This window comes from Idiotropiscis lumnitzeri, chromosome 5 (assembly GCF_059441095.1).
Source record: "Idiotropiscis lumnitzeri isolate Australia: NSW breed Sydney's pygmy pipehorse chromosome 5, RoL_Ilum_1.0, whole genome shotgun sequence".
NCBI lineage: Eukaryota > Metazoa > Chordata > Actinopteri > Syngnathiformes > Syngnathidae > Idiotropiscis > Idiotropiscis lumnitzeri.
This window is the reverse complement of record NC_142395.1, coordinates 28144590-28167400: the sequence shown is the minus strand read 5'-3', so window position 1 is coordinate 28167400 and position 22811 is coordinate 28144590. Positions and strand designations below refer to the sequence as shown.

At 39.1% G+C, this 22811-nt stretch overlaps 2 protein-coding genes across 3 annotated transcripts in view; both read right to left on the bottom strand.

The window, feature by feature from the left end:
* Positions 1-2420, bottom strand: part of ric3a (RIC3 acetylcholine receptor chaperone a) — a 28471-nt gene extending 26051 nt beyond the window's left edge. The window contains exon 1 of the mRNA XM_088296244.1: positions 2177-2420. The gene's annotated coding sequence lies outside the window, so the exon portion shown is untranslated. The remainder of the gene's footprint in view (positions 1-2176) is intronic.
* An 832-nt stretch (positions 2421-3252) lies between these two features.
* Positions 3253-22811, bottom strand: part of lmo1 (LIM domain only 1) — a 32593-nt gene continuing 13034 nt past the window's right edge. For both annotated transcript variants that reach the window (XM_088296908.1, XM_088296909.1), the window contains 3 exons: positions 18900-19113; positions 8576-8701; positions 3253-3859 (listed from right to left, as the gene is read on the bottom strand). In XM_088296908.1, coding sequence (XP_088153034.1) covers positions 3754-3859; positions 8576-8701; positions 18900-19113 — 446 coding nt within the window. In that variant the 3' untranslated portion in view covers positions 3253-3753. The remainder of the gene's footprint in view (positions 3860-8575; positions 8702-18899; positions 19114-22811) is intronic.

Genomic DNA, 22811 nt, shown 5'->3' with positions numbered 1-22811 from the left:
CTGTTTTAATAGTCAAAGTTGTTGTCGTGTTGTTGAGAATTTCCTTTGAGTACTACCCAAAGATGCAGAAGGATTTAGGTTACTTTAAACTAAAAAAAATTTAAAATAAAAATTCAGTTTTATTTTATCCGAGAGTATGAACGAGATTGGCAAATGTTACATTTACAACGAATGAGGACTCGTAAAGCTGCAAACTGCCTTTCTTCAACAACTATACAATACAATTTACAACTTTATTTATCTCGAAAATCTTGCCTAAAATTAAAATGACATCACCTTGTTGATGGTCCAAAAGGCGCAGAAAGGCTCCCGCTAATTGTTGGCGCATCCTTCATGAGCACACACCACTGACATCTGTCCCCATGTCACACGGAATGTCCATCAAGAGAGATTAAACGTCACATGAATAGAGACCGATAATGAGCAACAGGGATGGGCTTTTTTTTTTTTTTTTTTAACACCCCCTTGTGTGCAGCATATGACACAGGCCCAGCTCATTAAGCAGCTGCTATAAATACAATGATCAGGAACACAAAGAAGTTTGGTTTAAAAAAAAAAAAAAAAAACTTTGAAAGTGCAACATTTTATACTTGACAACTTCTGCAACACAACAAGCAAAACATTCCACACACTGCTCCGCGTGAGCCCTACTCGCCACTTGGATTGCATACTTTTAATTCTCATACATGCACATTTGACGTGTTTCTGTGAATGGAACATGTTCTCACGTGAGTTATATCTAACAAAGCCGTTATTACAACAGTAAGAGCAGCGGTAACATGAACATCGCTGCATGTGCCTGCTTTGTGTGCATGTGCAAACCCCAGCAGCGAGGCACTCTAAAAAATGGTGGTCATACTGAGCTGAAAATGCCACAAAAACACTCTATTTTGCCCTAATGTCAAATCTTCTAAGGAGTATTGGGGCCACGCTGAAAAAAAAAATCAGTGTTGCAATATTACCAGATAAAAGTTCAAAAGATGACAAGAAATAGTCCTATTTTTGCAGGATAAAAAGGTGTAATCGTGTAAATATAAAGATATTCTTTCTTTTTTTTTTAATAGGAATAGTTGAAAATTTTCAACATAATAAACAGCTACCAACATTATGGAGTGGACTGCCAAGATCTTGTGAGGTTATAGTTGAGTTTAATTTTCACAAATGAGCTACTCAAAAAAATATTTAAAGGGGAAGTCAACCCCCGCCCCCACACACAATTATTTGCAAATGTTTTTTGTTATGTGCTTTCACTAGTTTAAACTTGGCATTCGGATTAATATTGCATTACTGTAATGTGAGTTAAGCAACCGAATCCACCCATTTAGCCATCTCACATTTTGTCATTTCTGTCCACTGAAAATGACATCACTGTTGCTCAGGACTCAGGTAACGAACAATCACAGCTCAACCATTTTCTGAAGATGAGCCATAATTGCTTGTTAGCTGAGCCCTGAGCAACTGTGATGTCATTTTCCATTGACAAAAGAGACAAAATGGTCGTCACCTGACATTGCTAAAAACAGGTATTCTATTCATATTCTACAAACGCAATTACACAATTAATCAGAATGCTAAGTTTTAACTAGTGGGCCTGCATTGAACATATTCTTGCAAAGACAATTTTGGGGTTGACTTCCCCTTTAAGAATTCTATCTTATTAAAATGAAAAATTAATGAGACATAACGACTGACTGATTTTTTTCCTCATAAACTTAAGACTCTATTCTTATAGCTTTTCTTCACATTTTTTTTTTATTTTTGAATATGTGCATATATAAACAATTTCACCCATGCAAGAGTGTGAATTCATTGCTGGAAACAGTGTTGCCCTGTTTCCTCATTAATTTTTTTCCCCTCCCAGAAAAAGTGCAATCAGCCTCTTTGCGTGGCTCATGATTGTTTTCTCCCTGTAAATCAATCCACAAATTGCAATTAAAATGTTCTCTTATGTGGTATAATGGATGTCGTCCTAATCCTTTATTTTAACACCTGCTGGTGGGTCTGAATTTTTAATGCATTTCTAATTAATGCTCTTTACACCTTTGATTTACGTGTGAGATTATATTGCTATTTTGCGGCGTGCTGGTCGAAAAGTCCCACTTGGGTTTTAATGTGACATTTGCAAGCCAGTGCCTTTAAAATAACAAAAAAAAAGATAAGAATAGAAATCCCATACCTTAACTGCAGTATTGCTGTGTCTCTTCACGCTTAAATTTGGACGCCATAATGGTTCTTTGTTTTAAGTTTATGATTGAGCACAGCTTGGTCTTATAGATAATTAGTAATGTGGACAGATCACGAGTCAATCACAGCGTGATCCATGGATATCAGTAAATCAACACATTTTTGTGAATTGCCGCCGTGGGTCATATGCCAAGCGTCGGATTTTTTGAGCCCCACGGCGAGCACACACGGAGTGACGCGACTCCACTCCATTTATGAAGCTGTTGCTGGTGTTCTTCTTCATCTATTTTTTACTGGATGCACAACCTTTTCATAGCGCCCTCTAGCGTTGTCACCGAGAAACCACATAACGCAAATACCTTGTGTTGCAGACTACATTAAAGTGAGATGTGCGGGAAGACTGTTGGAAAAATTGTTGCACTAAAAATGGTTAAATAAAATCCCTGCTATGTTTTTCTTTTTAAAACAATATTTGATTAAGATAAATCCCGTTTTCACCACAATTGCAGAATTTAATGACATCAAGAACGATTGGTATTAGGTATTGGCGGGTACTCTCTCTCTCTCTCTAGAGAGGGAGAGGGAGAGAGATTTAACAGATATTGTGACAAATGTGGAAACTATGACTTTTATTTTGATTATTTAGTTCTTATAAGGCAATCTGGGCGTGGCAAATTGTGTGTATGACACAATAATAAAACGTCATTCATTTATGATACACAGCTAAACTCAAAACTATTTTCCTCTTTCTAATGCATATCCTTTGGAATTTGACTTCCTGGCTGATTCGTCGTCATTATCAGGTGGCAATTAGTAAAGCGGGAATTATGGAGAGCAACTCCGTAACACTTTTCACCACAACAACACAGTTTGGAGAAGCATTCTTTTATTCCAAATAAAATATTAGTTCATTTTTCAACAGTTTTATCTAATTCCATCAGAGCTCTGTAAAATGTAACAAAAACACGTTTTGTTGCATCATGATTTCAAGAAGGACTTCAAATATAATTTCTCTTGCAAGGACTTTTTTTTTTAACACCATTGCCGTTTTGGAGACATGATTACATATTTCAATCAAGTGATGGGCTCCCTCTCCAACAACTTTGGTTTTGGTACAAGAGGGAAAAAAAAGTCACTATGAACATTTAAGAATCTTTAATTCACACTAGTAATAAAATTGCATTACATTTCATAAAATAAATGTTCCAGTTTATATATACAGAGAAAACAGACTGTACATACCCTCCAATTAACCATTTCTAAAAGAAAGCAAACCGGAAACCGATTTCACAAAACATACAAGCAATGTAGTGCTCAGCTAAGCAGGCACAACTGTACATCAACATTTGTAACTGCTCAGTGTTGGGGTGAGGGAGGGGCAAAAAGTTGAACATTTACAACAGAGTCCTCAGGAACTAATAAAGGGGTCTTAAAAAGTATTGCAGGCAAGCAGACAGACGCTTGTCTCTTTTTTTTTTTTTTTTTTTTTTTTCCCCAAGTGCAGCAGAACATCCATGGTGTTGCGGAACGCGTGGAGCTGATTGTCGCTGCCACGGAACGAGGCTCCCACTATTGGACCTGCGACTCGAAGCTCCCGTTCAGCTGACCCTCCTCATAGTCCATTTGACACAAAATCATGTTGTTTTTAAGGAAAAACTTGTCGCCCACGCAAAACCTGTTGAAAAGGATAAACGCGAGATGATTAGTGCCTACGCTGTGACTAAGTGATGTGTGTGCGTGTGTGCTTCTATCACCGACGTGTGTGTAAAAATGTTCCCTTCAAATAATAATCTTAGAATAATTATGGTTAGCTTGCCATATGATAATTGACATCCCTTTCGTCGTCATGCCAACAGTGACTCACCTATCCGCCTATGAGGGATATCATTTTGGTTGACCAGTCAGAGTTTATGGGTCAAAGTGCTCGAACAATCGTAAACATCCCGACGTTGTAATTGCTCTTCTTTTCATTATCGTCATTATTGATTGGCAAAGTCAAAAGCGGGCTGACGGCACAGTATGTTCAACTTGGAGCAATTCCACTTAAGACCTGTATATAAAAGTAGCGAATTTTTAAAGGGGCTATCAAACCAAATCAAGTAAAACCCTTTTTATCAGTCTCTAGATTTAAAAAAAAAAAAAAGAATGCTGGATTTAAGCTTAACTTCAAAGCAATCACGTGTGCTTTGAAAGAAACACAGGTGAAAATCGAAATGATGCCATGGTCATGTGCTTTGCACAGACTCAGTGAGGAAAAAGGCCCACCAAATTCTCACTCAACTGGCGGTCATCATGCAAGTCACCATTTGGAATTTAAGTCTGCCGCATTCAAAAGTGGGAAACTCAGAATCCTACTTTAAACTTATTTGCTGGCTCGCTAGATTGTTTTCAACACTATAAGTCGCACCTGAATATAAGCCGCTGCAACACTTTTTGGGGAAATAAAAAATTAAATAAAATTAAATGAAAAAAATATATATATAGATAATAATATAGAGTGCCCCTACTGGTGAAAAAAAACCCCACAGAAAAGCCGCACCGTTGTATTAGCTGTATGGTTCAAAATCGAGGAAAAAAGTAGCAATTTATAGTCCGGAAAATACGGTACAGAATGTCAGATTTGATATTTCAGTGATTCTCAAACGTATCACTCTTATGCTCAACGTTAATATTTAAATTACAACTGAACTGTACTTGGCAAATTTACTGCACTGGATTTTAAATAAGTTCGAGCCACTGAAACTTCATGAACTGTTTGAAGATTTAATTCTCTGATTCTTTCTTTCCACACTTAGAGAACCTCTGCCGTGTTTGAGAACTAGCCAGGAACTCGTTCATTAGTGCTACGAAAGACTTTTGCAAGTCAGCGTTGCCAAATTCACGATAATTTAACCGTGCACGCCTAGAAATGACATCACTTTAATAATTACACCTTGTCTGTACAAAATAACACATTCACGAGACTTGATGACGCCGAAGGTGAGAATTGCGACTGCCGCAAAGCATGCTGGGAAATGCCGCCTCCTCCTCTGATTCCGCCATATCGCTTTTAATGGCAAAATGTGAAACGCTGATGAAAGCGTGAATGTCATAACGCAGCACAACGCGGCTCTATTAGCAAGGATAGGCTCCCCTGCGGTCATTTCGTAGCGCTGTTGCACATTTGGTAGCACATATCTGTGTTTGCGGTTGTTTTCTGCAATTAAAACGAACAAAACATCACATAGGTGACAATTCGCTGCAAGCCGCCCTGACAAAACCAACAACACCGAAACTTGCCCCAAATATAAATCAACATGTTGCCAAGAAAGGTATGTGTAGCAGTATGCGTCTAAAAGAATTATAATTATAATTAATTGAATGAAATAAATATCCAATCATAACTTGATTAAAACAAAAAAACAAGACAGTGTAATTAATTGATTTCTTATAAACTGAAAGCATATTGATGGAGCAGTCAGAGAGTTGCTAGTTTTGTAATACCGGGTGACTCAGTCAATATTTCATTAAATAAATGCCACAGGTTTGTCATTCCCTACACTCTAAAATAATAATTTAACGGTGAGAGCAAATTAGATTGTATTGCAAATAATAATTGATAGATTTTCTAGATTAAATGTTAGTTTTCAACGCAAGTATTTACTTTTGTTTTCTGCCTCTTTGGAGTTCACCATGGCTGTTTTATTGTGATTGTTTTAAATTATTTCATGACACCTTGTCTGTCCTACGTACTTGCTACTTACTTGAAATGGTCAATTCTTTATCTGAATGAATTTCTACTGTTTTATCTGAAGCAGTTATTAGTTGACATGTATTTATTTAGTTTCTTATTTATTAATTTGAAAATCTCTCACAGCACCAGTGCCTCGTGCTGCTTAAAGTTTCACATTTTCTCCCTCTGTACCTGGATAGTGCCTGCCTGCCTGCACCACCAAAGCAACTACACTGCGCTTTTCTCTTCTAGCGTCATAAATGCCTTGTATTATGTGTTGTGGTTTAACCTCAGGTGTTTCACAAACTCCTTACTGTCACTGAGTGAGGAAATAAACTTGCACCGACTGCACCAAAGGCAGGACAATATAACACTCCAAGGAAGACATAAAGATATTGGAACTTCTCTGTCGGCTTCTTAGTACAGCAGTAATACTAGTTGTTCCTCACACAAGATAAAGAATATGACCGGAAGTAAAGTAAGTAAAGTATATGTGTCATGTCATTATCCACACCGCTTATCCTGAACAGGGTCGCGGGAGGGGGCTGGAGCCTATCCCAGCTGACTTGGGGCGAAAGGCACACGACACCCTGAACTGGTCGCCAGCCAGTCACAGGGCAGACATAGACACCGTCGCCGAGTGGGAACTGAACCCACTCGGGCGAGTGTACCACTACACCATCAGTGACTGTAAGTAAAGTATATATAATATAATATAATATAATATAATATAATATAATATAATATAATATAATATAATATAATATAATATAATATAATATAATATAATATAATATAATATAATATATTATTATAATATATTATAATAATATATTATTATAATACATTATTATAATATATATAATACAATAATATATTATAATAATAATAATAAATATGATGTAATTCATTATTTTAATATAATCTAATATGATATTATATTGTATTATCCATCATCTGTACCGCTTCTCCTCACTAGGGTCGCAGGGGGTGCTGGAGCCAATCCCAGCTATCTTCGGGCAGTAGGCGGGGGACACCCTGAACTGGTTGCCAGCCAATTGCAGGGCACACTGAGACGAACAACCACCCGCGCTCACACTCATACCTAGGGGCAATTTAGAGTGTTCAATCCGCCTGCCATGCATGTTTTTGGAATGTGGGAGGAAACTGGAGTACCCGGAGGAAACCCACGCAAGCACGGGGAGAACATGCAAACTCCACACAGGATGGCCGGAGCCGGGATCGAACCCACGCCCGATGCTGTCTCTCACTGTGAGGCAATCGTGCTAACCAGTCGGCCACCATGCCGCCCTATATTATATTATATTATATTATATTATATTATATTATATTGTATTATATTATATTCTCAGTTGAACTATTGAATGGATGCCAGAAAGATCGACACGGCCATTTGCAGAAAAAGGTCTAATTCATCCATGGTTGTTTATTTAGATAGTATATCTTGCCGCACCAACGAAGGATGGAGACTCTGCCTATCCCATGTGACAATGTGTGATTCCCCAATCTTAACTGGATTTAATTTATGTGTGCCAAGAGTGCCATCGATTAGGAAGGCTAACCAAGGCGAAGGGTCACAGCGACACAACGGCCTAGCTAACACCGCCACATAAACTAATTGTTAGCCCGTGTGCCTATGGATGTTAGCATTAAGCAAGTGGAGGCTATGTAGTCTTTTTCAATACAGTAAAAAAAAAAAAAAAAAGTTATGACTAGTTTGAGAGTATCCTTGAGCTCATAGTGGCAGACTTTTGAGCAATGGTTCCCTACCTGTCAAACTGCTGATTTTTGCAAAATAAGTTGAGTCACATATGCGCTTGTAAGTCAAAGCAAAAAAAAAACAATCCTCCCAATGAGATTTTGTATCTTAAAACACCCGAAAGCCGGGTCACTCGTATCTCGAGGCACCACCGTTATCTGTTTACGTGACTTCAAACCGTCAAGGGTAGCAAAGCTATAGCCGAACATAGTTTGGCTTTTGTTACGTGACATGCTGTTGCAACGGTCATTACTGTGCCAGGTGACACCGTGTCTGCCAAGTGAGAGGAGGGAGACTACGGTCATAATTCCCTTACAGCAGGTGTTCACTATGGTAACTGAATGTGGCCCGCGCAAGGTTAATGGGCTTGTGCTGTGCCGAAGAACAGGGTCACAGCACCCCTGACAAGCATGCAAAGGACATTCTGCTCCCCGACTGGCGCCATTACCAACAGTATTCTAATGGGAAAAAAAGCACTATTTGGATATGTCATATTCTTTGCAAAGGCTTTGTGTTCACCCCAATTTGATGCTTGTTTCCTGACTAAGAAAAAGAGCCCTTCACACCTGGGCCGATGCGGGAAACGACAAGGCTTCCTCTAAAAGCGCTAATGTTGCGGCGCCCTGGCAATTGGATTTACAGATCGAGCTGCAAACTGCTGCCAGTGTGTGACAAGAGAAATAATTAGCGGACCATTACAAACACAATGCGGTAACCTTTATTTTTACAACAGACTTTCACTCCGGCTTGCGCGAGTGTGGCCTGCACTCATCAAACCAGACAGTCAACGGCGTTGCACATGAAGAGAGAAGCTATTTCCGCACCTTGTGATGTTTAAAAGCTATCGGCCGTCTTAACGCTTCATTTTTTTTTTTTTGTGTGCGATGTCTATTGCTTACCTCTGGTTACAAAGCTGACAGGCAAAACAGTCCAAATGGTAAACATTATCTCTGGCTCTCATCACCATCTCAAAGGCTGGGATCAGTTTACTGCAGGCTGCGCAGTTTCCCGTAGTACCAAAGAGCCTGCAAGACAGAGAGCACACGCACAGATTAACCCACCTTGCCTTTACCTTGATGCAATATAAGAGCTGACAAAATATACTGACAGCGAACATTGGAAAAAAAAAAAAAACTTGGAAAAGCAGAGCGAATGGCAATATGCTGCATGAAATCCACAAATCTTTCCTGGCGCCCGCTCGGTGTTGGAGTTAATGAGAGAAACAAACATAGATCTTAATTCTCGCCTAATGATCTAATTAAAATGATCACATGGCTTTAATGGCCTTCAAAGCATCCTGTATATCCCTTGCACAATGCAAAAACAACAAAAACAAGTCTGAGGTAAATCATTTGGGCTGCTCAAATTGTTTTTCTTCTCCCAAATGAAAAAGAACTAATGTGTCTATCTGCAAGCAAAGCCAGCTGGGTTTTGCGCAAATGTCTTTGTTCTATAATGAAGCTGCAAGTTCAAAGGATTTATTATTTTTTTACATGAATGGACACCCTTTTTTCACTTTTTATTTTTTTTTCATCGACAAAAACATGTTCGCTTTGTACATGGATTACAATAAAATAAAATAAAAAAAACTGATTCAGATTTCAAGAATGTCACATTCAGATTCTTGCTCACACACGCCCAAGTAATCACACACACACACTATGTCCCTTTGTTGCACCTAAAATGAAAAACTGCCTTTTCCCATAAAATGTCCTATCTTGGTCATAAAAACATGCAGTGTGTATTGCTTTAATATTGCAAAATGATGCAAAAATGGTGAAAAAAAAAACCCTTGATGTATTATTAATTCTTGTTATTTGCTGTTCACAGAATACAAAATGGTAGTTTAATTCTCATTCACGTCTTAATCTGGTCATCAATGCAATTTGCAAACAAGCCAATGAAGTGACATTGCAGCAAATGTCTTTTTTTTTATCTGATTAATTCATTTACTGCCGACAATTTTCAAAGCAGAGTTCTGCATTTTGTTGAGTGAATTTAAAATATTTTAGCGTTTTTGTTGATTTTGTTTTGTTTCACGTTTTGACACGTGTCCCTTTTTCATATCATGTTGACTTGATTTTCCGCCTGTTTTCGGCAGCGTTGCGTCAACCAATCACCCCCCCTCCCGCTAAGTGTGTTGTTCAGATGTGCCTCGTCTCGTCAATTTTCTTGTATTTCTTTTGTTGTGCGGCTAATACAGCGGTGCAGCCTTTTTGTGGATTTTTCTTTCACCAGTAGGGGCGCTCTACAGCTCAGAAAATACGTTAAATAAATCTAGATTTTTTTTTTTCTCTTTGGTATGTTCTGTTTTAATTCACAAAGTTGTCGCCGTGTTGAAAGGCACTGTTTTAACATTCTATTTGTCTGATGCGGTTCGTATATAATTTTTTTTTTTCTAAAATGATGGTGGGGCTTATATACAGGTGCGTTTTATAGTCCGGAAAACCAGTGTTGGCATTTCTTTCCTTCAAAATCAATGTGACAAGCCCAGATTCAAACTCTAATCTTTATCTTCTGCTCAAAAACTGTGCTGATATCAAATCCAAAGTGATGCAACACCACAGTCATTCCAGTTCTTTCACAGTCAAGCGAGGCGAGACCCTCTGCCTCTATTTTATATCCACAAAGAAATAAGGCCACAAATACTATTCATATATCTGTCTCCACTCGTGTTTAATGTGGATTTTTATAAGTACAGATAGATTTATATAATCTATAGGCAAAATGAGTGCTTTATGGCTTTTGAGGAGGCAATATTAAATCCACGTAAAAGGCGTCCCCCTAAATTTGTAGGGCCCAGATTGAGGAGTCCAAGTGTTCATGTTTTCCTTGTCTATGTTGCTCTCATTCAGCTGCTATCACCTTGTTAAAGAAAACATCCGTCCAGCAGCCGGGCTTCTAATTAGAGGCCACTGGCCCGGAGGAGTCGCAGGCGAAGAAACGGGAGAGAAAGCGCAGTTATGTTCGCACGGAGGGATTCGTAGGGTGTAAAGCAGAATTACTGTGACAACAACTTGGTGTTCCAGTTAAATGTTTACTACCACGCGTGTACACCTGCGTTCCACAGGAGAGTCGGGAAGGGTTTGTTCACATCCTGCTTCCAACATTTTGGATGCACTAGTGTAGATATCTGAAGACACAAAGTTGTGTTGTTTTAAACATTCATTTATTTATTCATTTATTTATTATTTTGTGCCTAGCTTTTGCTTCTTGTTGTAAATGATGTTTAGTTTGTGTCCACCATCTAGCACTTGTATCCAACATTTTTGCTCAGTCAAGGCACCACGGTAAACAACTTCTTCTTTGGAGAATTTGTGTGAAGGGGAGAGAGAGGTCAGAATACTTGAAAAAGTACCAATCACATCAAATATACCGTATTTTCCGGACTGTAAACCGCTACTTTTTTTTCTTTGATTTTGAACCATGTGGCTAATACAACGGTGCAGCATTTCTGTGGATTTTTCCTTTCACCACTAGGGGCGCTCTATAGTTATACACTGGTGCAGCTTTTATATCATTTTTTTTTTTTTAAAGAGTGATGTTATGATACATAAGTACGGCATGTCAACTTAAATAACCTAACTGGTTTGAAATCAAGAAGGATCTACTTGATTCCCACTAAGCTGATCCCTCTCTCACTTTTATTTGCTGCATGCAGGCAAATTCTCTGACCATGTTGTTCTTTCCCCGCCAACAAATTGGGAGGCAAAACATCTGAAATTGTGCTGATTTGACAGTGTGTGCAGTATTTCCACCAGTAAATGATGAGTCCGGGTTATAACATCAGCAGAGGTTCACGGCCCAATTGGGCTTTTTTTTTTTTTTTCCTCTGCTAAGAGGAGATAAGAGCTGAAGAGATACATTCAAACACATTTGCATTCGGGTGAAGCTAAAAAGCTTCTAGAGTTGAACCGAAAAAAAAAAACACACACTACTGGTCTCTTGAGTGGAGCCTGATGGGAAACGACAGTACACGCTAACAACATTGTCCAATGCCTGTCAAACATTAAGCGCCAAAGGTGTGGATGTTAGCGGAGACACAAATGAACAATAAATAAGAATTGATCTTTAAAGTGGCTAAATGAACAAATCTTTATCTTATGAATGCGTGGATATTACTCTGATTAAAAATCCATGGATGATAAATGAGTAGTTAGCTTGTCAAGGCGATTCTTAACTTGCCGAGTACGACGACGAGAATTCAAACAGCGTACTCGGATCGTTTACTTACAAATCTAGTGGAAAATCATTCCGATGATTTTGTGTTTGTATCAGAATAATATTCAAGCAGATGAAACAGGAACATTTCATCGTGGTTGAAAACGGTTTTTTTCTTTCAAATTGGAAATTTACTTTGCATGATATAGCAACCTGATTGTTTTGGGGAATAATGGCATAACGTAATAACGTCATAAGAGATACCATAAATTATTAAATTCTCATTTCATTTGAATTTTTATGATTTATTTGAAAGGGACAATGCACATTGACGCAGACTGTTGCGATACTTATGTAAATATGCAGAAGTTAGCATGTTGCTAATTTACATTGAATCAAAAGTCTAAAGCGCTTAAGTGGCAGTAGTAAAGTGCTTTCCAAAATGTTAAAGGGCTGCAGTTGCTGTTAATTATTGATACCGAATTTTCCGGACTATAAGCCACTATTTGTTTCCTCGATTTTGAACCATGCGGCTAATACAACAGAGCGGCTTTTCTGTGGATTTTTCTTTCACCACTAGGGGTGCTCTATTCAGTTCAGTTCAGAAAATACGCTAAATAAATCTTTTTTTTTTCTCTCTTGGGTTTGTTCTGTTTTAATTAGCAAAATTGTTGCCACGTTAAAAGACACTATTTTAACAATCTCTTATGTGTATTCACAGTACAAAATCGTTCTTTTACATATTGTATAATAATGTGAAATATAGTGTTTTTTAGGACTAAAACATTTCTCTTGTTTTTGATGAACACTTGCGACGTTACTGCTTTTTAATGTCGGTTGAAATGGTAGCACTTGGAGAAATAAGCCTTCTTTTGGGTGTGTCATATATAAATATAACGTTTAGCATTTATTGTGTAATTTCATCTCTCTTCTTCTATGTATTAGTGTTCTCCAAACATTTCTACCTAACGTGGAGGATGTCATGTAAAATACATCTAATTACATCCCAGGTCACCTGAATTTGTCAATCAATCAATCATCTGCACTATATTGAGGTTTGAAGCCTAAAAAGCTCATTAAAACTACACACTTCTGGGATTCATTTATATGGATTGACCCGACCAGATGTGACAGTGAGATTGCTTCCCTCAATTTGTCACTGATTATGCACTCACCGGATGCAACATTAGACACACCTACACACTTAAATGACATTAATATATAAGAGAACGATTCTCCTGTCTATTTTAATGTGATGAATGTAATATTAAAAACACCACTGAGTATAGTGCAGTAGAGTCGCTGCAAACTATTAAAAGCATCAGTAAACACAATTTCACGGTATCTTGATGGAAACTGAGGATGTCGTGAGATTGGACCTAATCATGATCATATTCTTCACATGGATGTCATATTAAATCCTAGTGTTGAATTTTTAGGTGAGATTTTTTATCCAATCAGAATTCAGCTAGCTCATGTTGCCAGGCAGATTTCAGAATACCAGAAGCACGCACTATTCGGCCAAGGTCTTCAGATTAAATTGTGTGGGCGTCTCTTCTACGTTGACGGTGATTGGATACTCACTTGTGAGTGAGCCGCTCTATGCAGAATCAACACACCCGGAAGTCGTAACAGGCGACCGTTTGAAAATCTAAAATATATTCTCGTTTTTTTAAACCACAATGGCCGAAGGAGAGAAAAGTGTGGATTTAATTGCAGATACACTTACGAGGCCATTTTCAAGACGGACCTTTCAAGAGAAGCTAGGTCGTCCAACACTCACTCGTGTGTAAGTGTGTGTCTGTAGGGGGATTTATTCAAGTCGGACTAAGTACGACTTCATTGAAGGCCTACGCGTGAAATGCACGGCCCGCCACTGAATTTTAATTATGTCTTCTAAAATTTAAGGAAAATTTAAGGAAATTTAACTTTATGCGTAATCAGAGATCACACATGTATGTGTGCTTAGGTTGGATACTCGGGTTAAAGGTCAACTTGTCCTCTACACTTGTGTAATCAGACAAAAGGCGACGCTTGTAAATCGCGTCAGCGAAGGCAAAACCCAGTGGAATGAATTTCTACCCTGTTGGTTTTAAAGTCGGAAGCCTCAAATAATGAGCTAGTAATCAACTGTAAAGTCCTCTCATGTGCTGCGAGTTGGCTTTAACTTTTGTGCTGATGTTGTGCGGCAGTAAGCAATCAGAGAAACTCGGCTCTCCCACCTCCTATTTTTGTCAAACTTCAATGAGTCTTTCGTGAAAGCAGTGCCACCTTTCATTTCATCAGGACGCTACTTTGTTAATGTCAAAAGACTTCAAGCTCCCATAATGGCTCCGTACATTGCCTTTTTTTTAAAGATTGGACTGCGGCTCTTGATGTGTAATACCTGTTTGCTCAGCTCTTTGAGACTTCCTCGTACAAATAGCTTTTGTCAGATAGAAAGCAGAAAAAAAAGGATCGCATCAACTACTTTACCTACTGAACCATCAGGCTTCATTATGGTACTTGAGGATAATTTTCACATGGCTGTAGTTTACTTTATGTGTGTGTGTGTGTTTGTTTATATGCATTACAGGGACATTTCACCTGAATACACACCCCACTGCGAGGACAGCCCATGTCGGGGTGGGCGTGTGTGTGTGTGGGGGTGTGCGGGGGTGTGTGTGTGTGTTGGAGGGGATTCAACCTCTGTGACATATGAATGTTATAGGTTACAACTCATATCTCAAGGTACCACTGTACTTTTTTTTTTTTTTTTACTCAAGTATTGCTTTCAGGTACTCCATTCAAGTCTTTCATGAGGGCACGACAGATTTGAAAAGACAGACACTCCCAAAGATGGAGCTTTCATCATCATCACCAGTTTGTGGATAAATTCTAATGTTCATTATCTTGGAAACATTTTCCTCTTTCAGTTAATTATGCTGCCAGTTTGATAAGTGGATGACTATTATGTCCTCTCTTATATCTGAAACAGGAGATTAAATTAATTCAGTGCAGATGATCAAATCACAACTAGATTGTCAAGCCTCTAGTGGAGTCATATGATACGGAGCCCTTGACATAAATGAAACGCCTAATTAATATGTTATTATCCTTTTGTGATAACTGGGGTCTAAAATAAAAAAAAAAGGGGTATTGTATTTGTGAACTTTTTGTAGCGCAATCATTTGGAGGGCAGTGGGGGTACAGTGGCACAGATGTGTGTATGTGTGTGTTAGAGATTGGGGAATGCGTGAGTGCATTCAATAAGCTGCTAATGCCACTGAAGGACAATCACAGATGGAGCTCCTATAATAATTAATGGGAGCATGGCAGGGTTCCAAACCCTGGGAAATAACCAAAGTGTGTTTGATCCACCCGCTTGTTTTTAATGTAGTGCAGAAGGCTAATTCAGTGCACAGATTTTGCTTCATTACTGCAGGTGAGGGATGCCTTCATCTTAGGAAGCAAAGCGGACGAGATGGATGGAGGCGGACAACATCAACACAATCGGCACTACACACCAAGCAAGGTTGTTAACTCATTCACTTCTAGCCCACTTAAAATTAATTTACTTTGTGACGTCTATATCCGTCAATGGCAGCGAATGTGGTTAATAGCAGTTAGTCAAGGAGCTTTCGCCAGTAAGTGTTGTTTCATTGTGAAGCGCCGGCACTCCTAAACAATACCGCATCGTGAAACTAATTTTATTTTCAAAAATCCATAATTTCCCATTAAGAATTCTTCATTTTATTCGTCGCTCTCCATTTTGCGCTCCGTCTCTGACCTCAACATTGCGAGAGACCGTTTCATTTTTCCTCCACTGGGCAATCCATTTCGGCCGATATACTTTTACACGTGAAACTCTGCGCTTTGCAATTTTTGCCTTCACTCGTTCATATTCTCATTTATTATTACTCCGTATGCACCATAAGTCCCTTCTGGGGCAACACGGGGGTCTTAGATGAGCTCTCACTGCATCTTAAAAGCATTAACTGAGGTTGGGATCTGATGGATGGTAATGGTCCATCTTAACGTAACATCACTAAGCGCCTCTGGAGTGGGCTGTGGGCTCCTTGTGGGTCAGGGGAAAATCTGAGATGTAAGCAGAATGTCACGAGGGTCCCTCAATGTGCTACGGCGGATGAAGAAAGTCTACACACCCCGATCCGAGCGCGTTCCAAAAAATGAGAACAAGATAAATCATTCAAAATGTTTTCCCACTATTTATGTGACCTATAACCTGTACAACGCCACTGGATTTTTAAAAATATCTTTTAGAGAGGAGAAGTAAAAATAAACAAGAGAAATTATGTAGGTGCACAAGTGAACACACCGTCTTCTAACTGGAGTGTTGTTACGGTCAGAAGTCACATTCAAACTCATAAACTCTTAAATGGGAGTCGCAAACACCTGCCACCATGTTAAGTGCTTCTTATTAATCTAAATAAAGTGGAGATTTACCAACAGACTATTCCTGACATTTTATTATTATAATTGTGTAGGTTTTGGGCTAATTACGGCTAATTGGAACTGTTTGCTTTATTATATACATCTATATATATCTATATCTATGTCTATATCTCTCTCTCTCTATATATATATATATATATATATATATATATATATATATATATATATTTATTTATTTTCTTTTTTTTTCTTTTTTAATTTTTCTTTTTTCCTACTACCATGTTTTGCAAAGCTTTTAACAGGTATTTACCTCAATAATAATTTGGAATTAATGTGAAATCACCAAAGGCCCAGTGGTAACTTAAGGCGGGTATTTTGTTCTGAGATGATGTGCTAAAGATGTACAGCTAATATGGTAAGATGGTGTTTGAATTTGGCATTGCAAGAGATGCAAATTATTTTTGAAGTAAATAAAAATGTGTTAAGTGAGTTTAAAAAAAATATATATATATATATATATTTATATATATATATATATATATATATATATGAATAATTCATATATATTTGAATGAAAAGAGACATTTAAAACCACAAAAAATCAGCTATTTAAACAAGGGTACGGAGACTTTCTTTTACATCCTCTGTAAATAAAAGGACAGTGTTGATCAAGGTTCTCTCAACGACAATATTTGTGGTGATTTGAAATGATGAGCGCAGTTGGAGCATGTTGCTCTAAATCCGAGTAATGACCAATTAAAAGCGGTAGTAAGACGGCTGAGGGTATCAATGAGGGATTGGACAGACACGTGGGCAGAAGGGTAATTGGTGAATGGGGGAGGGCATTTCAGGGGAGGGGGTTTTAAGGAGGAGGGGGCGGGAAGCAAGGGCACCGGCATCTCTAAGTCAGCCTCTGGGGGATTCCCTCACGGATAAGTGGTCCGATCTCATTGGGAATGTGACTTAACGCTCAGGAAATGGTCATGTTTAATTTAACTAGCAGATGGTAGAGGCATCTGAAAATTGTGTGTGTACGTGCACGTGCGTGTGCATGTGTGTGGGGGTGTGCGTGCGTGTGTGTGTGTGTGTGTCAGGGGAGACAAAGACACTGGTGAAGCAACAAGGCCACCTTGAGGTTTCTCTCAGCTCACTTGACATGACATTCGTCGCACACTTGTTCATGTGAACAGAAAAAAAAAAAACAACAACAACAAGAAACAAAAGAACCTGCGACAATAGATACCAAGACGGAAAACACTAATTTGAGGTGTCATCTGTTTGCTGCAATCATGTCGGCGACAGAAAAGTGTTCTAAATGGCAGCCTACGAGAGCGATATGCATGAATCTTACCGATAAAATTTAAATAAATAAATAAACTCAGCTTGTGATTGTGACCAGTACTTTATTTTAATTGACACTCTGTTGCCATGGTGACCCCAAACTGCTTCAATATTTTATTGATGACATGGACACCTTATGTTGTGTTTAACACTAACCCGGATTCAAGTGAGGCTTTCTGTGACATAGACTCTCCACGCTTTGCTTTTTACCCACCAGGTACATATTAAAATATGAATATTGTTCAGTATTATTGTAAAACAATCCATACCAACACTTGGCATGCATGCGCTTGTTGTCCATTTTTAGCGTTTTGACGCTTGCAGTAATGTTTCACAATGAATATTTGGAGTTGTGTGGCGCTCAAACCCCCCCTTGGAATAAAATGTTTTTTTTTTTCAATATCAAAACAATGACCTCGTAAAGGTGTGGACAAGAAAAAGGTGCTAAAGACTAAAATGCTACAAATCCACGGCAGGGGAGCGGCATTGTGAAGTGAAACTAATTTGTGTTTGGCTTTGACCTTGATCCTTTTTTTTGGAGTGATTGCTTTAGAAAAAAGGCAAGACAAATGTCAGAATTTGAAAAACATCCTATTGTTTGAGAAATTGTTTTTGAACTCGTTGTTGTTATTGCTTTTCCAAAAAGGTAATGCGTTTCACAGGAGATGGAATGCCATTGTCAAACAAGTTCAGATGTAGCTTAAAGTATTAAAAAGCCAGTTGCGCATTTAAACGACTCTGCGGAGTGTTGTTTTCGCCTCGATGGATTCCTCCGTCTCAAAAAACGTTCTGAGGTTACCATGAATGGAGCGTGTGGTCACATATATCGTATTTTCCGGACTCTAAGCCGCTACTTTTTACCTCGATTTTGAACCATGCGGCTAATACAACAATGCAGCTTTTCCGTGGATTTTTCTTTCACCACTAGGGGTGCTCTATAGTTCAGAAAATACGCTTAATAAATCTCAATTTTTTTTCCTCGTGGGTCTTTTCTTTTTCAATGAGCAAAGTTGTTGCTGTGTAGATCGTTTTTTTAAAAATTATTTTCAATGATTATTTTTTATGTATTTATTTACTTTATTAATTAATTAATTACTTTTTTAAATGAATGAATTAATTTATTTATTTTGTTTTTTCGACAATAATTGCTGCGGGTTTTATGCGGGTGCACCTTATCGTACGGAAAATATGGTACCCCCCCCCGCTACCATCCACTAAAAGGCAAATGAAACTTTTGTGATCCTTTCCCATCACGTGTACTGTGTGGCAATGCTGGCTTTTGTGTTTGCGGCGACTGCGGTAAAAGCGATTGTGTGTCTTTCTTGCCTCAGGTAGTCCCGACGACACAGGATGAGGTTGGCTTTCGTATAAAGGGTGGAGCCCACCTCCCCGAGGCGGCAGTCGCAGCAGGCACATTTGAGACAGTCCTCATGCCAGTATTTGTCCAGGGCCTTGAGTAGGTAGCGGTCTTTAATCTTGCGATTGCAGCCAGCGCACCCCTTCTGTTTCCCTTTGGGCTGGACGGAGAGCATCGGCACACCTGGAGTGATAAGGAGACAAACAGCCACGCGTGATTTACGGCCGCGGGAACCCGAGTGACTTTTCATGTTCTCTTTTTGATAAGCCGGCCGCTTCCGCGGGCGTCTAAGCGTGGCCTCACGTGCCGCCGCGGCACTCCGCCGACCTGCTTCACATGCATTAAAGAAAACCCTCTTCCATGTACAGTAGATAAACACGTGGGTCACATTGGACGACTTGCTCGTTCCACTAAGAACACGCTGTAACACTCGCGTTACACGATCACTTGCGGCAGCGAGGAAGCGCAATACATAATACATGGAATCTACCATCTATTTTGCTTATTGTGGTATTTACAGCGGGCTGCGTCGTGCATTCGTTACCATTTCATCAAGCCCATTTCACTCGACTGTCCGGAGCTGTAAAAGCTCCTCGTGGGCTTTGTTTGGTATAGATTAACATTAACCTTTTAAAAAGCCTCTGACCGCAAAACACGCTGCTACCAGACCCCAGTGAGATATGTTATGGCCTAAGTGCCTTTTAGCATACACTCCCCTCGACTTGACACACACACACACACACACGGAGCGCTCCAGCCTTTACACTTATCTGAGCTCATGTGTCTGCAATGAGCGAGCCCAAAGTTACCCAACTCGCAAATTGCCCCGGTGTCACGCAGGCCCCCCTTTAAGTGAGCCTTTTAGCCTCCTAAAGGACAAATAAAGTCCATTTAATAACTGCACTAAACACTAATAGTCTATGTGTGGCTGACATTTGTGTTTGTACTAAAAGCCCCCCTCAGGCCACTGCTGGTACCGAGGCAGGGGCGCGCAGCTCCCCTCTGCAGCACTAACAGGTCTGCCACAGCTGAGAGCACCACACAACAGCTCTTAAGACACTCTCTCACACACTGAGCTATTGATCCGTCTAAAAGAACACACAGTGGACGCCACTTGCCACTCTCTTTCAAAACACCCCCCCCCAAAAAAAAAAAAAAAAAAAAATGGAACACCCAGACGAAAGGGTATTGTGGGTGGACAAGGGAGTGCGGCCACAATTTGGCATGTGTGGCGATCTACCTATAAAGGCCGAGACGTGCCGAATCGAGTGTGTGTTGTGTTGCGTGTTTCTGTTTTTATGCTTCCGAGATAAGTGATGGAGAGCAAATGTCGAGTGTTTGGCGATCACGCGGCTGGTGTGTTTGATTTTGTCCACGTGCTGTTTGTGCTTGATGCCCAATTGTAAACTCAGCTTCACTTTGCGCACTGTTTCTCTCTGCTTGTCATGTTTGCCCTTCAGCGAACTGTTTTGGTGGGGGTGTGCGTGTGCGTGTGTGTAAAACAACATTGCTCTCTTCAGGCTATCTCTTCCTTGAAAACACAAAGACATGATCTTGGAAAATTAAAGTGTGATTATCAATTTGTTCATTTTAATTGGAAGGCGGGAAATTGTCAACAACGTGTGGTCTTCCAAAACAGATTTTTTTGTTCCAAATGTTTTTTTTTTGAAGAGTTCTCAAGTGGTATTACATTGACATTTATTCAATAAAAAGAAAAGCTGCAAAGAAGAACAGCAGTGCAGTGCAAAACCGCATACAAAACGGCAAATTATTCTGAGGCTCCACGTTAAACCACTTTGCAGAGAAATACACAAGACAACGAAAGCAAACGGCATTCGCTTGATTTTTGTTGACAAAAATTTACTTGTTGGCGTGTAAACGTCGAGCAGATTGCACGTGAAGTGATACGCTAATTTAGCCAGTCTGGGGAACCTCGCTCTGTTTACTTTTCACTTTGTTTTGTCAGTTTTGCAGATTTGCAAATATCATTAGTTTTGTTTTAGTTCAGAAATATTTTTTACCAAATTTTACTCACTCCCTGTTTATTCATCAGTTTTTTTATTAATAATTCTACAACAGCCTTTATGGCCACCAAATGAACTGGGTTTAAATTTTGCTGTCTGCTGGTTGCTAAAAAAATTGTGAGTAATTTTACACCAATACTCCAATCTGTAGCGACTACATAACCACCAATCCCCCCCCAAAAATCTAGAGAAATACTCACTAAAAAATAAATCCAATATTTTTGTGCATTTTAGCTAGCCACTTACAAAATTCAAATATCGTATTAAAAAAAAAAAGAAAAGAAAACACGAAATACAGCCGCACCAGAGTATAAGATGCAACAAATATTTAAAAAACTAAATTCATTAAAATAATAAATTATATATATATATATATATATATATATATAAAATAAAAAAAAAATAAAAAAAATATATATGTACAAGCTGCACTGGACTAAAGCCACAGATTTCTATGTTGGAAAAAAAATTGTAAGCTACATAAACAGATTGTTAAAACAGTGCCTTTTAACACGGCAACAACTTTGCTAATTAAGACAGAACAGAACCAAGAGAATTAAAAAAAGTGAGATTTTCTGAACTATAGAGCGCCCCTAGTGGTGAAAGAAAACTCCACAGATAATCCGCACCGTTTTATGAGCCGCATGATTCAAAATCTTAGAAAAAACTAGCGGTTTATAGTCCAGAAAATACGGTAACTCCCTACTATTTGCCTTCATCTGGACCAAAGGTGAAATAAATAATCTTATTAGTCACAGGCTTTATGCACAAGGTCTGGTGATGTTAAGAAATGAGATTTATTTATAAGATATGAAAGGTAAAGGCTAATTGGTCTTGTTTGGCCTTTCCTCCATCCCACCGTCCTCTAAACAGACCCCTTGAAGTTGCCACATTGTGATCACCCCCCAAAAAAACTTGCTATAAATACCAATGTTAGGCGCAAATGAAGCTAAAAAGCTTCAAATTCAAGCCCCAGCGACTGAGGGCAGACTCTTCTACCTGCATTTCATGGCTTGTTAGGGGAGCTCTCTGCAGGTATGCCAACCATCCTCCTCTGACAGCCTTCCACACAACTACAGAGCAGTCATAATGAGGAGAGAGAAAATGACTGTGTGCGTGCACGCGCTGCCGAATCTTTTGAAAAAGAAAACATTTAAGACCCTCGGGGATCACAAAACTCTTTTAATTTGCCTTTCATGACAACTAATTAGGAATTCCATTCAAAATCTTTGCTTGAAATAAGATAACTAATTATACAAAAAGGTCGTTCGTCCACCTCCGGAGAACTACTCCTAATTGGTTGAGACCACCACATTCTCCTCATAGATATCACGTGTGTGTTTTACATCCTGTTTGAAAAGGCCAACGCTTCCAAAGATTAACCTATCTTGGAATGACTGGATTCCGCCTCCGCTGGATGCCTGCTCGTATTAAAACCCTGCTCAACTCATCAATGTAAAACACCAACGCTGACTTTAGTGTTTGAAGTCAGTCGCACATTCATTTTGTCTTGCACTTGCCCCAGTTGTTCGGGAGAGCCAGCATCAACTTACAGGAATTTAGAAGGAAGTCAGACTACATATATGAATAAATGCAATAATATGCACTTTGGCTTTTTGCTCGGGACCAAGCCCGACCCTGGCCGGTCGTGATGGGAAAATGAAGCTTCAAATTTGCTTCATGAACCAGTTGTTGTATTTTTTTGAGTCCTCTAGATGGCACTGTTGCTTTAAATAAAGGGTTTTAAAAATGGCAATTCGGTGTGCTTTCAGCCCAATGTTGAAAAGAGAGTGCCATCTAGAGGAGTCCAAAAATACTACAACTGGTTCATGAAGCAGATTTGAAGCTTCATTTACC